General features: G+C 55.6%; 1 protein-coding gene across 1 annotated transcript in view; it reads left to right on the top strand.

The window, feature by feature from the left end:
* Nucleotides 1-233: 233 nt before the first annotated feature.
* Nucleotides 234-16234, top strand: part of CUL4A (cullin 4A) — a 41239-nt gene continuing 25238 nt past the window's right edge. Inside the window, exons 1-5 of the mRNA XM_032881009.1 lie at nt 234-451; nt 867-982; nt 9393-9496; nt 14645-14714; nt 15886-15959. Coding sequence (XP_032736900.1) covers nt 301-451; nt 867-982; nt 9393-9496; nt 14645-14714; nt 15886-15959 — 515 coding nt within the window. The 5' untranslated portion in view covers nt 234-300. The remainder of the gene's footprint in view (nt 452-866; nt 983-9392; nt 9497-14644; nt 14715-15885; nt 15960-16234) is intronic.

The raw sequence follows: 16234 nt of genomic DNA, 5'->3' as shown, positions 1-16234 counted from the left end.
TGCGATTCGTCGCCGTCCCTCCGCGGGGACGCCTCGTTCGCGCCTCTCGGGAGCTCGGCTCGCCCCTCGCCCCGACCCCTGACCGAGCCTGCGCCCCGCCGCCCCCCCCCCCTCGACCGTTGCCAGCGCCCCACGGAGCGCCGCGGGCCGGGGCGGCGTCGGGGTCAGGCCGGGGCCGGGGTCGCGCCGGGCCGCGGGGCGGCGGTTGGGCGGCCGGGGCGGCGCTGACGGAGGCCCGCCCGCCCGCGCGGCCGGGGAGGCGGGACGGGGCGGGGCGCGCGCTGCTTCCCGGCCGCCGCCATGGCCGACGAGACCCCCAGGAAGGGCGCCCTGTCGGCGCTCGTCGGACACACCAACGGCCTCACGAAGCCCGCGTCCCTCGCCGCAGCCGCCGTGTCCTCCAAGCCCGGCGGCGGCGGCTCCAAGAAACTAGTCATCAAGAATTTCCGAGGTGGGTGCGGGGCGGGCGGCCGGGCGCGGTGGGCGCCGGAAGTGCCGGGCCCGGGGCGGCGGGGGCCCCGGGGAGGGGGCGGGGGCGGGGGCCCCGGGGAGGGGGCGGGGGGCCTGGGGCGCCGGGCGTCCCGGGGAGGGGCCGGGGGACGTGGGGGGGCCCCGGCCGCCGGAAGTGTCCGTCGTGGGGCGGCGCGGTCGCCCTGCCCCGCGGCCGGTGCGGGAGCCGCTGCGCCGCGGTGACCGGAGCCGCCGACGCTCGGGACAGCTCCGCCCGCGTGCGCGCGCCGCGTCCCGCAAAGCGCGCTGGACGGCGGCAGAGCGGCGCTGGCCCCGGGGGCCCTGGTCTCGCGCGCCGGGCGCAGGGTCCCGGGAGCGGGGCGGGCGCGCGGGCTGACGGGGCGCTGTGTTCGCAGACAGGCCGAGGCTGCCCGACAACTACACGCGGGACACCTGGCAGCAGCTGCACGAGGCCGTGAGGGCCATCCAGAGCCGCACGTCCATCCGCTACAACCTGGAGGAGCTCTACCAGGTGAGGCTCCCGCCGGGCCCCCGGGACTGGCCGCGCTGCTGCCGCGCCGCGCGGTGACAGGGACCGGCCGCGGGGGCGGAGGGGTGAAGCGGCCTGCGCCGAGCGGTCCTCCGTGCGTTCCCCAGTCGGCGAGAGCCAGGCCCTGGGCACACGAGGACGTGCCTCCAGCAGGAGCCGCCGCGAGCCTGCCCCCCGTCCCCGTCGGGGTTTACCGTGGGCTCAAGCCCCCGGGAGGGCATCTGGGGTGACCGCCCTGCGGGAGACGGTGCGCTTCCGGCGGCCGCCGACGCTCGCCGCTCCCAGGTCGCTCGGGACGCTCCGTGCGTCCCTTGTGCGGTGTCCTGCGCTCGTCGCGCCGTCGTGTGCGGCTGGGACTTGGGCACGGGTTCTGTGGCACTTCAACAAGTTCCGTTCCTCGCCTAGACGGTCAGCAGTGGGTGTCACTTTGCAGGGTCGGCGGGTCAGCACCCGCTGGCCTGGTGTCTCATCCGGCGGGGCGTCACGAGCTGGTCCACCGCCGCCGCCGGTGCTTTCGGCCTAGCTCAGCTGCATTTGTGACGCCACCGTCTTTATGGGGACCCGAGTTAAATCTCTTTTCTGTCTGCCTGAAAGTGTTTGCTGTGAAAGACACGGAGATTACAGCAGGGTAGGAAGAGGAAAGTTAAAGCCACCTACACTCCCACGCCCCAGGAAGGCTGCTGTGGGCAGTTGGATGGGCATCCCTCCTCTCTTGGGTTAAGTGTGTGTGAGTCTGGTTTGTCTTCGGTGGACTTTCAGCGTGGAGCTTACGGCAGTGCGAGCTTCGGTAAGGTGTGCGTTGACGAAATAGTCATCGCCACGATAAAGTATGGGATACTTACGCCACTTCGAGAAGTCTGTTCCTTCCCCTGCCCCAGTCCCTGCAGGTCACGGAGGTCCTTCCTGTCGGTGTGTTCCGCCCGTCCCAGAGTCCCCTCGGTGGGACCCGCATCCTGCAGTTGCTTGTGCCCAGCGTCCTCCGATCAGGGTGGTGCTGGGGAGTGTCAAGCCCTTTGAGCAGCGGTGATTGTCTGTTCGTTGCTGGGGAGACCCGGGGCCACCTTTCCCCAGGGTAACAGACACTGGGATCTCCAGTTGGGGTTATGGGCACGGCTGTTACGAACGTCGAAGTCTCCCGTGCACACGTGTTCGCTGCTCCTGGGTAAAGACCTAGAAGTGGAGTCTCAGAGTCGTAAGCAGAGCGTGTATTTATCTTTTTAGGACGTCCTCTGTTCGCAGAATGGCTGCGCCGTGTAGTCTCTGTACCACTGATGGGTGAGAGCACCAGTTTCCTGTGTTCTTGCTCACACTTGTTTTTTTCAGATTTTTAAAAAACTTTAGCCACTTGAGCACATACATAGCGGTCCTCTGCATTTTCGTATGGGTTTTAGAATCTGTTTGCCTATTTCTGCAAAAATGTCTGCTAGGATTTTGATGGGGATTGTGTCAGATTCTCCATCAATGTGAGGAGTGCTGATGTCTCGATGGCACCGCGCCCACCAGCTGATCACAAGGCATGGGTCTGTTTAGTCTTCCTTGATTTCTAGTTGTTTTTAGTTCAGGGTATAAGTCTTGTACCTCACCTGTGAGATTTACCCATAAGCGTGTGATGTTCTCGGTGGTTACAGGTGGTGGTGCAAGTTAGAGTTCCTGGTTCGTGCTAGTGTGTAGACGTAGGACTATGTACGTGTCTCTCTAATATGGTGCTCTCTTGCTAACGCTACTTCTAGTAGCTTCTTGCAGATTCCGTCAGATATTTTACATAGACAGTCATGTCACCTATGAGCAAAGATGGTTTCACTTCTTCCTTTCTAATCTTCATGCCTTGTGTTTCCTTCTCTTACTTCTGCTCACTGTTCAGACCCACTAGAACGATGGTGAGTAGAAGTGGTAGAAGCCGATGTCCTTGTGGGGCTCCTGTGGGAAGAGCCTTCAGTCTTCCATCATGGAGTATGATGTTAGGTGTGGTTTTTTCTAAAATACCCATTGTCAGATTGAGGGACCTCCTTTCTTTTCCCAGTTTGCTGAGAACTTACCAGAAGCACCTGTTGGATTTTATTGAATTCTTCTGTGCCTGCTGAGGTGATTGTATGACTCCTTTTCTCAGCTTATCGCATTGATTGGCTTTCCAGACGATAAGACTGTCCTGCAGACCTCAGATAAATCTGACTTGGTAGTGGGGTCTTATTTTTTTATACGTTGTTGGATTCGTTTTGCTAATACTACATTCGTTTTTGAATTTGTGATCACGGAAGGTGGTGGTGTGTTTTCTTGCATTTGGTTTCAGGGGGCCAAATAGTCCCCCCTTTTACTTTTTTGTAAGAGGTTGTATAGAATTGGTATTATTTTTTCCTTAACTGTTTGAGAGAACTCCCAGTGGATCACTAACTGGCTCTCTTAGCGGGGAGCTCGTAAACTACACATTTCTTCAGTGGCTATAGAGCTGTTCGGGTCACTCCTGTCTTCAGGGTCACTGATCTTCTGCAGCACGTCATCTGCCAGGACTGCCGTCTGCTGGGATTTTTGTCTCGTGCGTCGGTGTTCTCTCCAGATGCTCAGTTGGAATCTTTTCTGTGCCTTCCCTGTCACTGGGTAACTTCCAAGCTTAGGGAATGGCCTTAGAATAGCGGTTTCGGCGTTGGTTCCAGGCCACTTTTGAGTTCTTTTTCTCCCCAGTAAGGGTTGTGTTTTCTTCTTTGCACATCGGATAATCTTTGATTGTCAGACATGTGATGGATATTTTTGTATTTCTATAAATATTCTGAGCTTCCCTGCAGACCTGGTAAATTATTTGGGAACAGTTTAATCTTTTAGTCCTGCTTCTAAGATTTGCTGGGCAGGACGAGAGCAGTATTTTGTCCAAGGCTAATTGCCCCACAACTGGGGCAAACCCTTCCTGAATGAGTATTCAGTGCCTAGTATCGTGTGGTTTTCCACTCTGGCTTGTAGGAAGGTGCTATTCCTGGTCCTCTGGGCACCAGACACTGTTGTCTCTGAATCTGACAGTTTCCTCACACATAGCTCCTGGTCATCGCTCTGCTGAATCCTCGAGGGGGGCTCCCTTGAGGTCTCCTCGCTCATCTGTAAGCTCCTCTCTGGCTGCATCTCTTCCCTCTGGGCCCTTGTCTTGGAGACTCAAACGTCAGCTCCTGGTACCCACTCTGCAGCCTGGAAGCGGGGATATAAGAAGTCGGAGTGCTGGGGCTTCTTTCCCATCTCCCAGAGATCACCGTCTGTCATAGGCCAGTGTGCAGTGCTTTGAAAACGGATGCTTCTTTCTTTTCTTTTTTTTGGCGGGGGGTGGGGGGTGCTGCCGAAGCGGGGCAAAGGGAAGAAGAGGGAGAGAATCTGAAGCAAAGCAGACTCCATACCCAGTGCAGATCTCAGCACTGGGCTCAATCTCACAACCCCGAAGTCATGGCCTGAGCCCGGATCAAGAGTTGGGACACTTAACTGATGGGGCCACCCAGATGCTCCTTTTGTGTATTTCGTGTGGTTTTTGGTAAATTCAGGGAGAAGGGCCAGTCTAGTCTCTCTATTTTGTCTTGACCAGAAGCAGGAGTCCTGTCAAACATCTAAACCCCCATAGGTTTTTAGTTTAAGAAAATACCATGCGGCGCAGGTAGAGCTGATTATTCCTCTTTTCCTTGAGACTTGACTGTCTGGTATTTCTTGCCTGTCGTTTTCCTCAGTAGAGTGACTCCGCAGTGGCTTTTACCCAGTAGGACGTTCCGTGGTGGTCTCCATAGATACTATCGTAAATGCCCTGAGTGTCCATGTGCTGTCTTAGGACCCTGAGGGCCAGAGGGGCTTACCCCCCAAATGGGATCACACGTTCCATTGTGTGGGCACCGCGGGAGGGCCCGGTGGGGGTCGGTTGACTGACTTCCGAAGGGGTGTGGGCACAGGCAACTCCTGGCCGCTCACAGAGACCTTCCCCACGCAGTTCAAGACAGGGCTCTGGAGTGAGCTGCTCAGATCTGTTGGAAGCCAGCGGGACAGAAATAGTAAGTGACGTCATTGTGTAGTTACTGACTGTGTGCTTTACCCTGGTCTGTGATAAAGGAGGCAGTGCACTTGACCTGTTGTTTCGAAATAAGGTCTGTTTTCTGAGGTGGTGTGGCGTATATTTTGCCGAAGAATCTCGTGTGAAAGTAACAATTCTTACTGAAGTGTGAAAGTTATTTTGGGTCTTTTTGAGGAAGTCTTCAGGATGGTTTGATGTTGATTTGTTTCTCAAAGTGGGGTCTCTTATCCTCCCCTCAAGGCATCCCTTTCGCAGATAGGCCCCAGGGCGTCAGCTATAGTCCACTTGTCCTTTCTCTGTCACTCTGCTTAGTGAAGAGGGAGGTGCCAAGAGTGGTGACGGGAAAGTCTTCATGGGGACAATGTTTTCAACGCATAGAACTTTTTAGTCTGTTCAAAGACCTGGGGTTTAGACCTTCTAATCACTACCCGCGGGAGAAAGTTTATCTTGTGTGTCTCCTGTCTCTACGTTTTAGTCCTGCTTGTCACCGTAATGAAACAACGGAAAACCGAAGGCTGCATTTTCGAGAAGGGTTTCAGGGAAGGGCTAATGTTGATTTCTGGCAGTTTTGATGCCCAGACACAAAGCCATCGTGGGGGACCTGTTGTTCTGAGGAAGGCTCTGCTGTCTCGAGTCAGACTAATGTCTCTGAAATCCTGCTGCCTGGTGATAATTAAGTGAAGGAAAATGTGGACTTAGGTATTGAATGCATTTGTAGGATGGCTCAGAAAGATGCGACAGAGTGAAAAGGCCTGGACGGTAGACGCGCACAAACATCACTTGATGGCCCAATTTGAGAAAGTAACAAATTAACCAACAGTGAACTCAGTACATAAGTTATTCAAAAACAGGAAAATCTGCAAACTTCAATCTATTTGGCTTAATAGAAGGGATTTCATGGGGGCGCCTGGGGGATCGGTCGCTTAAGTGTTTGCTGAACATCTGCCTTCAGCTCTGGTCCTGATCTCAGGCTCGGATTGAGCCCTGTGTCAGGCTCCCTGCCTAATAGAGAGCCTGCTTCTCCCTCTCCCTCTGCTGCTTCCCCTGATTGTGTGCTTGCTCGCTCGCTCTCTCTCTGTCAAATAATTAAATTTTTAAAAGAGATTTTATGTATTTATCTGACAGAGATCACAAGTAGGCAGAGAGGCAGGCAGAGAGGGGGGAAGCAGGCTTCCCGCTGACCAGAGAGCCGATGAGGGACTTGATCCCAGGACCCTGAGATCATGACCTGAGCCGAAGGCAGAGGCTTTAACCCCCTGAGCCACCCAGGCGCCCCCAAATAAATATTTTTAAAAAGAAAGGATTTCGTAAGTCAGCAGTCTCAGCACTCAACAGGGCCGGTTGTTTCTGGAGGTAGCTGACGTCTGGGACTGGGAGTCTGCTGGTAAACAGCCGCACTGACCCTGGCGTTCCCCGAAGCCCTCGTGCTATGGCACTTCCTGTTCCTAATATCTCCCCTCACTTGGATCTGAGTTCTGATTGAGTTTTTACATCCTTTGCTCATTTCTTATAGGTAGAAATCTGGTGGCGTAGAGCCCTGTCGGTGCCGCCTTCCCAGGCGGTGAGCTCATCACCTTTCAGTGGGGCTGCCGTTGAGTAGGGCCCGTCTTCCAGACTGGCTACTGCTCACCGCGGGGCGGTCGCTGCCGCCTTCCGCCCTGATCTGCGCGTGCCTGTTTGTCCGAGGAGCGCTGTGCACTCCCGCTGTAAGGTGCGCTGTGCCGGGAGCCCCAGCCAGTGCGCCTTTCCTTATAGGGGTTGGCCCGGGGTGTGATTTTCTCCAGGGCTGGGGGTAGTTCTCATTTTCTCTTCATCTACTTAAATAGCTCCTAGTGCCAGCCTGCTCTCACTTTGGTGATTTTTCACACTATGGCACCGTTTACTCCTTTTTCTGTCTGGTCTCGGCTTTGGTCCTCAAGGCCTTTACGTGAAGCAGATCAGCAGCCAGAATCGCGTGCCCGCATTGCATGGCCGCCAGGCTTTCTCTCCGCCCCGCAGCATGCCTTGCTGGGCATTGTGCCACCGAGGGACAAGTGTCACTTGGGGCTGAGGGCTTGGCCCTGCAAATAAACAGGCATTTGATGCTGCCCTGCTCGGCTGTCCTAACACGGACAGCAGCCCGAAGGGGTTGGGTGTGGAGGCCTGGAGGACTTAGATTAGAGAGCTGAGCTGTGGGCGGTTCAGACAAGCAGTGTCTGCCGCCTCTAAGTGGGAGCCTTTATCCTCACACAGATGCTGCTTGCCCACCTCTAATCGTTGGATTAGCTAAATTCCTCTTCTCTGTTAGGACACTTGAAAAGACGAGTAGGGAACGTCGGAGGCACCTTCCCCCGCACAGGTCAGGCTGAGTACTCTATAGGCCAGAGAAGGCCTTCCTAAATCCAAAGTATGTCGGGTTGGGGAGGGGGCTTCCATGTGACGGCGCTCCTGGACGGGGCAGAGAAGTCTGCCAGGGCCCTGCGAGTGGGGCCGCCCTCTGTGCTCCCTGTAATGTAAGACTCCAGCAGTGACTCAGCAGAGACTCGAGAAAGGACAGCACCCATGGCTAACTCGGCTCCTCTGGGTTTGCCTGTGGTTGAAGAGGCCCCTGAGTCCTCAGGTTTAAATGCAGAAGGAATCTGTGTGCTTCAGGTGAACAGCAGGTCTGTCCAGATGGGACGAGAAACCTATCTGTGGATAGGAAAGCCCACAGTGACCGCCTGTCACAGCTGGAGAGAGCTGGCTTTGAGGGCACTGAGTCCTGCTTCGGGAACTAGAACGTTCGTAGTGGTTCCCTTCAGTGACTTGTTCCAGCTTCTCTGGATTTTTACCAAACAAAATACGTTTTATGTATTACATTCAAAACATTTCGTGATAATTATGTTTGTGGGAATCCCCTAATGATTAACTTACTGGAGCAAAAGCATTTGTCATCAGGTTACCTTGGGTTTTTTAAGAAGGAAAAGGATAGATCTTTGAATTGTACAGACGGGACTATAAAGTGAAGGAATTGCAGAGTTTAAGGAAAATCGGGGGAGGGGCGCCTGGGTGGCTCAGTGGGTTAAAGCCTCTGCCTTCGGCTCAGGTCATGGTCTCAGGGTCCTGGGATCGAGCCCCGCAGCATCGGATTCTCTGCTCAGCAGGGAGCCTGCTTCCTCCTCTCTCTCTGCCTGCCTCTCTGCCTGCTTGTGATCTCTGTCCAATAAATAAATAAAATCTTTTTAAAAAAGAAAAGAAAAGTCGGGGGATTTCAGCACTGAATGTACATGAGGCTTTATTTCTGTAGCAAGACGAATAGGGCCCTTCCTGTGGTGGTGGTGGTACCCTGATGATAAACCTGCTGAGAAGTCGTACTTTTTGTGGACACCCGCACCCCGCTCTCTTTTCGTCTTCTGAACATGCGTTTGTTCCACGTCAGGGTTACTGTATTTTTCAACGCAGGCTAATATGTAGCACTTTGTGTAACATTAAGCATGAGGACTGTTAATGTTTTAAGTGTTACTACAGTGAATAGCTTTATAAAAACTTGTTATTTTTATTTTCTCAGGAGTACAGTTTTTGAGTTAAATTTAGATTCCAAAGTGTTTCAAGGCAACGTATCCCCATTTTTTTTAAATGGCTCAAAACTAGTCAGAAAAAATTACGTTTGCTTTTAGTATCTCCTTTGGATTAGATGAGATGCTGGTATTGTACATGGAATTTGAAAAATTTCACTGGAACTGGTGGGAATATACAAATATTTTTTTGATGTGGGTAAAAAATATTTTAAGAAAAATGTTTCTGCCTAAAAAACTTGTTTCTTCATTGAGACAAACTTAAGTAAATTACTAATTTACCTTGAAGAAAGGTAAATAGGAAACAGCACAACCTAGTCTGTGTCACCCGGGCATTTTGTGATTGTTCCTTGGAACCGCCCTGCTGCTGCGCCCCCCGTTTGGAAGGCGGGCAGCGGGGGTTGGGCCAGCTGCACGTTACACTCACACAGCTTTCCTGCGCCCTTCCCCTCAGACGAGTGAGTGGGAGCGCCCGGCTTTCTTTTGACGTCCCCAGGTGACGGCTGTGTGTGGCCAGGTTGGGAGGTTGCTGCATGGTGGGCACTCAGACATGGTGCGGTCACGCCATGTGGCTGTCAGGCTGTCAGGGGTGCTGTCACACCGTGTTCCACATCCACTGTTGTCACCGTTCCTGCCGAACCCTGACCGGGCCCCGGGCTTCAGACCGTCATCGCCTTACACTGGCTCCTAACTGTGTCTGTGGGTTGTGGACGTGTGAGGGGGCGGGGCGCCTGTCTGACGGCTGTGATCTTAGTGTGTGTACACACAGGGCTTTTTAAAGACCTGATTTGTTATTCACGGTCAATAATTCACTTGTTCCTTTTGTTTTCAGGCTGTTGAAAATCTCTGTTCTCACAAAGTTTCCCCAACGCTGTACAAGCAGCTGCGCCAGGTCTGTGAAGATCACGTCCAAGCACAGATCCTCCAGTTCAGAGAATATCCTTTTTCTGGCTCATGGGTTTCTGTCCGTTACCTAAATCCTTTGAGGCTGAACATTAGTAGGATAAAGAACTAATGAGTATCCTTAATATTAAAACAACAGCTTTTAAAATTCCCATTTATAGAACAAAACCTAACTTACGTTTCATGTGGTCTAATATAAAAGGCCTTTTTTTTTTAAGTAGAATTTTTACCACTTAAATTACGTATCTGCTTAAAGCAATAGAGTGTCCATTTATTGGGTCTGGTTGAAATATTTAGGGTAAGTTCTGGAAAGTGTCTTAATTTTATTCTGCCATCCTTTTACCTTGTTTTCTGTGATGTGTCACAAATTCCCACGGACTTGGCGACGAAAGCCAGGACCCATCTGTAGGCTCAGCTGCGTGTGTGGGGCGTCACGGCTGGGCCCAGCGGGTTCTCTGCTCAGGATCTGTCTGGCTGAAAGCATGGGGCCGGCCGGTTGGGGTCTCACCTGAAGCCACCTTGCTGGCTTGCCGCGGTGGTGGCGGAGCTCCTCTCCCTCTGTCGCGGGATGGACGCTGCTCAGCCCCTGGAGGCCGCCCCGGCTTCTCACCGCAAGGCCTCTTCTCAGGCCCCAGTGTTATTTGCTTCATCTGAGCCAGCAGGAGAGGGCCCCTCTCTGGTCTGCTGGACAGGATTGTGTGATGTAACCCTCGTGCTCAAAGCCCTCCCAGGGTCCAGAGAGGGAGTTACAGGCTGGGACACGGGGGCGGGGGTGTCTTCGAGTTTGGCTGGTGTCTTCCGCGCACCTCCTGAGTGGGCTTTGCTCTGCCGCACCTGGCCGGGGCTGCTCTTTTCTGGGTCTCTCTCTTCGTCTGTGGTAGGTAGCTGGAACCTGTTCATTTCTGACTTTGTTTTCTAGCTAAAGGAATGTTTTCTGTCCTGTACCCTCACCTTGAGAAACGGGAGCTCTCAGAGCTTGTGGAAATCCCTCAGGGCAGCCCCCGTAGTGCTGCCGCCTGCTGACGGGGCTCAGGATTGCCCGTGGCCGTGAAGCCCTGCGGTGCAGCCTCGAGCAAGGGTCTCTGCCGACGTGGATGAGCAGAGTCCATTTTGATCCTCTTGCCTCGGTGTCTGTAACTACAGCTCTGCGGCATTTTCTGGCACAGCTCTGTCCTTCAGGACCACGGTGACCACACCGTTGAACCTACGGAAGATGGCCAGCGTGCACCACATCTCAAAGCCGTCTTCTGAGGGCACACAGAGGCGCCCCTCCGGCCTCAGTGCCACAGCTCAGGAGTCCCGGAGGCTGGAGACGAGTCTAGGAACCCACGTCAGGATGCTGGCGTCTGAAGGGTAGCTAGAACCCAGGCTTCCTGCGAGCCGCCAGCAGATCCCTAAGTTCTCGTTCGCAGACGGCACACGTGAGGGAGAACTGGTGCGCTTACACCTCACGTAGCCGGTCTCACGGAGACTTAGTCCGGGACTGCTTGATTACCTGATGAGACCCTCCTCCTCCCAGCTGACCCTGCCTTGTGAGTTAAGCGAACGAACGCGTTCCTGAGTCCCGCGTTCAGCAGCGCTTCCTTCCCGTCCGGCCCGCTGGCAGACGGGGGAGACGGTTGCCGTGCCTGCTCCCTGCCCTCCCGGTAGTCACAGCACGGTGACCGAGGCAAGGGGCTTGTCACGTGTCCTCGAGGCTGTGACAAACCGTGCTTATAAAAATTACCGTGTATTTCAGAGAAGAGAAAAGTTAAAATGACGCTCTGCCATCTTCTGTCTCCACTAGTGAGAGGCCCCTTGAGTTCTGAGATGCTGAGTTGCTAGAATCGGGGGCAGGAGTGGCAGTGCAGGGAGCGGCCGGCTTGGGCGGAGCTTCCCAGAGGAGGGGACTGGAGTCGCATTGGAGAGGAGGGGCAGGGTGTAGCTGGCCAGAAGGAGTGGGCCAGGAGATGCGTGCAGAGAGCCAGAGCACTGTGGCTCGACCGGCCCTGGGAGGGCTGCTGGCGTTCAGGACTGCCACCCGGCTTTGAACCGGTGTGTGCACTCCAGAGGCTTTGGCCATCGTCTGCACATCTGAGAGCCCTCGCAGGTGTGGGAAGCAATGCAGCAGGACAAGACCGGTGATAAGGGAGGCCAGTGTCCATCCACCTCCCGGCCTGGCAACAAACAGGAAGACGGAGCTTAAACCCTGGGCTGGGGAGGGATTGGCAGGAGTAGAGGGTACACATTTCAGAAACTGCATGGTGAGGAGAGGGTGGCCAGTCATGCAGGGGAGGTGCTGTGCCTGCGGGGGCTCCGTAACCTCGCAGAGGGGCCTGGGGGGGAGCGGCCGCGGATGCCCAGACAGCTGGGGCGGTCGTGTGTCGGGGTCAGCGTGTCCGGGTTTCTCCGGTCTGTGGCTGAAGGGCTGCGCCTTGCTCTGCGTCCACGGCCTGTAACAGGAGGGGAGCTTGGGGAGACCAGGCCTGTGGTCCTCAGGTGCTCGCTCGTGTGTGTGATCGGTTCTGCACTTACCACTCCCCACTCCCTTCTCCCAAACCAAGGCCGTCCCCGTGCCCCTCGGCCAGGTGCCAACCTAGGCGGCGGACGATGCAGCGGGGGGTGACGTGCCGCGCACCAGGGCTCGGTTCACGAGGGCCTCTTCCTAAATGGCAAACCAGACTGCCCTTGGAGTCTGAGCTGCACGTTGTCGCAGCTCTGGTTAGCCGCAGGAGCACTGGCGGCCTTACGTGGGGTGTTGGGGCTGGAATCGTGCACAGAAGCAGCGCAGCCCACAGGGCAGAAAGGTGCACAACGGACGGCAGCTTCACGACTTCCTGCGTCTTCCTGCCCCACGGAGGACGGCAGGCTTGGGGCTTCTTTACGAAGACCCTCTGTGCTCACGCTTTCAGGGGCCTTCTGTGTGCAGGGCCCTTGCTCTGGCACGGCACCCTCTTTGTCAGCCGGAAGGGTGCACAGCTGGAGCGTGGCCCCGGGTTCATGCTGGGGTTCAGAGACGGGCACGGTGTGCCTTTCCTCTGTGGGCTTTGTGGACCGATGAGGGCGCGAGGGAGGCAAGAAGTGAATCGCCGAACCTGTGAACTTTGGGACCCGTTGGGCGAGAGTGTCGTTCTCCGCCCTCGGGTGGGGAGACTGGGTTTGGGGGAGGGCTGTCCGGGACGAGCCGCTGGCGTCGTGTGGAGCCGAGCCGCTGGCCCGGTGTGTCTGCTGCCGCGGGCCAGCTCCGAGGCCGCGCACTCTGGAGTCGGAGCAGAGCGGCCCGCCTTAGGGACACGGCACAGACACGCCTGATCACGTTCTACTCCGGCCCGAGCGCTGTTCCTGGTGTCTTCTCCGTTTAATCTTTGCAGTCCTGGGAACATGTAGCTTTTAACATGGTGTGTCAGCTTGTTGCCACTGGGTATTTGTTTGCTCTCTGGAGGCTGGTAGGCTGCTTAAACCCTCACTTCTGTCTGGTCCTTCTCCAGACAGGAGGGGACGGTGTCGGGAACCTGTGAAGTGCAAGCCCGCGGACCCGCCCTCTGCATGGCTGCCTGCCGTGCGGCCCGGCGGTGCTCACGTGAGGCTCTGGGTTTCGACACATGGAGGGCTGGAGCTCCGTGTGTGCCACCCTCGAGGCCCAGCTGACCGCTCTGTACTGCGTTCCATGGGGAGTGGCCAGGAGTTACTGACCTCTGCCAGCTGTTTAAGGAGAAGCCTCTCTCGTTGGTGAGCTCAGCACATGGACCTCTCCCTGCCAAGGAAACCCCGTGCGGGGCGGGGTGCTGCCTGCCTAGTTAGAGCGCGGGGGCCGTCCGGGCAGTCAGGTTGGCTGGTGTGTGTCTCAGCCTGGGCGGCCTCCCTGGTGCCTCGGCCCTCAGCTGGTACAGACGGCCCGTGGAGATGGCCAGCGTGTGGGCCACACAGCGAGTGGCCGGTGTGCAGCCGCAGGTGCCAGAGCTGCTGGGTCCCCGCTGCAGTGGCACCTTTCTAAAAGGCGTGTGACTCTTTCTTTGTTCACACTGTCTGCGCAAGGTTCTAATACTGCATGCCGCTGTAAATGTGGGCAGGCGTGAAATGCTTCTCTGAGAACAGCGTGTTAACCCTTGAACTAGTAGTTCTCTGCTAGGACTTTGTAATTATTAGCAAAGTCTCGAGAGAAAAGAAGTAAGATGCTTGGCCAGGACCACTGTGGTTGTGGTCAGCTCGCCCGGCTAGTGTGACGAGATGCGGGTGTGCCCGTCAGTCCCTCAGGGCACTCTTGACCTTCTGTCCCCTCCCCAAAGTCCTGGCTGAGCCCCGCCCTCCGCACACCTCCCCGCCAACTGAAGACAGTGATGTTTGTCTGATTGGACATGTCACACACTGGCCGTGGGCTTTTTCCCCTTTACGTGCTGTGGATTTTATGTCTAACCTCACACCGTCTCCGAGGAAATGGAGCCCCAGGGAAGCTCATTGCTGGTCAAGTGTCCTGGAGCTAGGACCGCAGGGACAGAAGCCAGGTGACGCAGGTCTCCCCCCCTCAGTGGCTGCAGTGCTGGTCCACAGCGACGGAACGCAGCCTGCACCACGCGGCTGGGGAGACTGGGAAGCTCGTGCGAAGGGGGCTTGGCGAGCCACGCAGCAGCCGAAGCTCAGGACCCCAACTTCACACAAAGCTGAGACGGCCGTGCTCCAGGCGTTAGGCCGCGCTTTGCTCTAGGAGCCCATAATGCGGTTTCTTTTTTCTCACAAACGCTATTTTGACATTTCTGAGAAAATAGGTTCTAATTATCAAGCTGAGAGTGGTCCTGGTTTGGAGCAGGAATGGGATTTCCCGTCCGTTCTCACTGAGGCTCTAAGTCAGACATCAGCCACCTCCCTGTAGCTGCCGGTCCCCGGCGCCGTTAGCAATCGGCCTGCTTCCTGTGCACCGGGGTAGCGCGGCTCACGACCTGCCCTCTGTCTGACCACCCATACCCACGAGGCCTGGGGCTGGGGTTCAGGCAGCAGGGCTCCTCGAGGGATGCGGGGAAGGCAGGGGAATGCAGCCACGTTGATCACCAGTGCGGGGTGAGATGCAGTGATGGAGAAAACCCACATCCCTGGTCCTCTGACAACTGAGTGACGGCCGTGTTTGTGTCAGGAATGGCAGTGAAGGGGCTGAAACTGCAGTAATTAAATTGGCCAGCATTTGGCATGTTTTCCTTAGCAGATCTGCACAGACTCACTAGATAGTGTTTTATTTTTAAAGAAGATTAACACGTGCTGGCAGGATCATTGCAGACAGATGGTAAGTGCATGGACTGTCCCCACGAACCCAGCCTCAGGTGTGGAGTGCTTCCCAGAGCCTGCCTCGCTGCCACTGTGCTGCCTCGTCTCCCCTGCACACACCCTCTTGATCCTGTTCATCCTCCGGTGTAGCCGAACAGAAGGGAGTGGGGGAGCGGGGAGGATGTGCCCCTTTTAATCCAGCCGTCTTCTTTCCTTTTTAATCAAAGCGTGGCCTCATCCATCTTCCCTTACCTGCCCAGGGACGGTGTGGGCCAGACCGTGGGCTGAGATAGGGAAGTTCTGTTTAGGGTGAAATGCCGCCATTCAGCTCAATGTAGTTGAACAGCAGAGCAGAGCAGGGTGTGAGTTGCTTTTCTAGACTGGGGCTGGCTGCTGCCGCGAGCTTCAGACCAGCCTGACAGCTCAGGAATCCTGAATGGATCCCTGAAGTTTTCCTTATCCCGCTTTGTGCGTGACCATCAAGCCCGATGAGGTTTCTACTATAACTGGAAAGCCAAAGTCTCGGACTTTGTGCATGTGTTGATTCTAATCTGGTCTTATGTATATGAGTTTCTTCGTGTGGCCTGTTTGTAAGTGGAAGCGGGACTAGGGCTTTGCTGAGTGGATGGCATTCTTTTGTTTCCTCAGTGAGGTAAAAAGGGACATTGAATGAACCTCTTTTCCGGCATAGGCACCTGGTAGATGGTCAGAATAGATGAACGTCTGCTGGGAAGGCTCTGGTCACAAGGCTGGTGGCTTCTGTGACAGGAGAATCCCAGGGCCGTTGACGATCCTGTCCCCTCCATGCTCTGCTTGCAAAAGAGAGTCGGACACGTGGCCAGCAGCCTCGTGTCAAGGTGATAAGGACTGATGGTTTAGGAAGCTTAAAGTGTCTCTTTAAGCCCCTGAGATTTACCACATCGGTCAAGAGATGACCAGATTTCCGAGGTATCCCTTAAGTTAAATAGTTTAAAATCTGTATAATCAGATTTTCTGGATAAAAGAGGTGAAAATTAAACCTCAAAAGAACAACTAAATATGGGGGAGAAATCAGGCATGAGGGTCTTGGTGGGGAACGTCGTCAGGAAACAGTTACTGTTAGATTGAGACAGCTACCGTAGTTGTGATTCAGAAGGCCTAGCCTTGGATATTTGGTAAGTGACGTAAATAAATGCTTTTCTAACTGCCAGATCATGATCAGAAGTATTTTCCTGTTCCTGGACCGCACATACGTCCTTCAGAATTCCATGCTTCCTTCTATCTGGTGAGTGTCCGGGGGCGGTCGGGCTGCCTCTGCTGCTGCCCTGCAGTCTGGTCCTTTATGTCCGCCAGAGCCACGAGCACACACGTCCAGACCCAGCTGGACCTTAGTCCCGGGGCAGAGCCGGGCCGCACCAGGGGAGCCCCCCGGGGCCCCCAGCCGGCCTGCGCTCAGCGTCACCATGGGGGTGGCAGGCCGGCGTGGCAGCCCTGTGGGGAGGCCCATTTTTGTCACCGGGTGCTGCGCGTCAGGGCTGTCCAGGGCCAGCAGCACATGGC

Source organism: Lontra canadensis, unplaced genomic scaffold (assembly GCF_010015895.1).
Source record: "Lontra canadensis isolate GAN:19392208 unplaced genomic scaffold, GSC_riverotter_1.0 scaffold73, whole genome shotgun sequence".
NCBI lineage: Eukaryota > Metazoa > Chordata > Mammalia > Carnivora > Mustelidae > Lontra > Lontra canadensis.
Note: the sequence above shows the minus strand (reverse complement) of the source record. Positions and strands in the feature narration are given on the sequence as shown.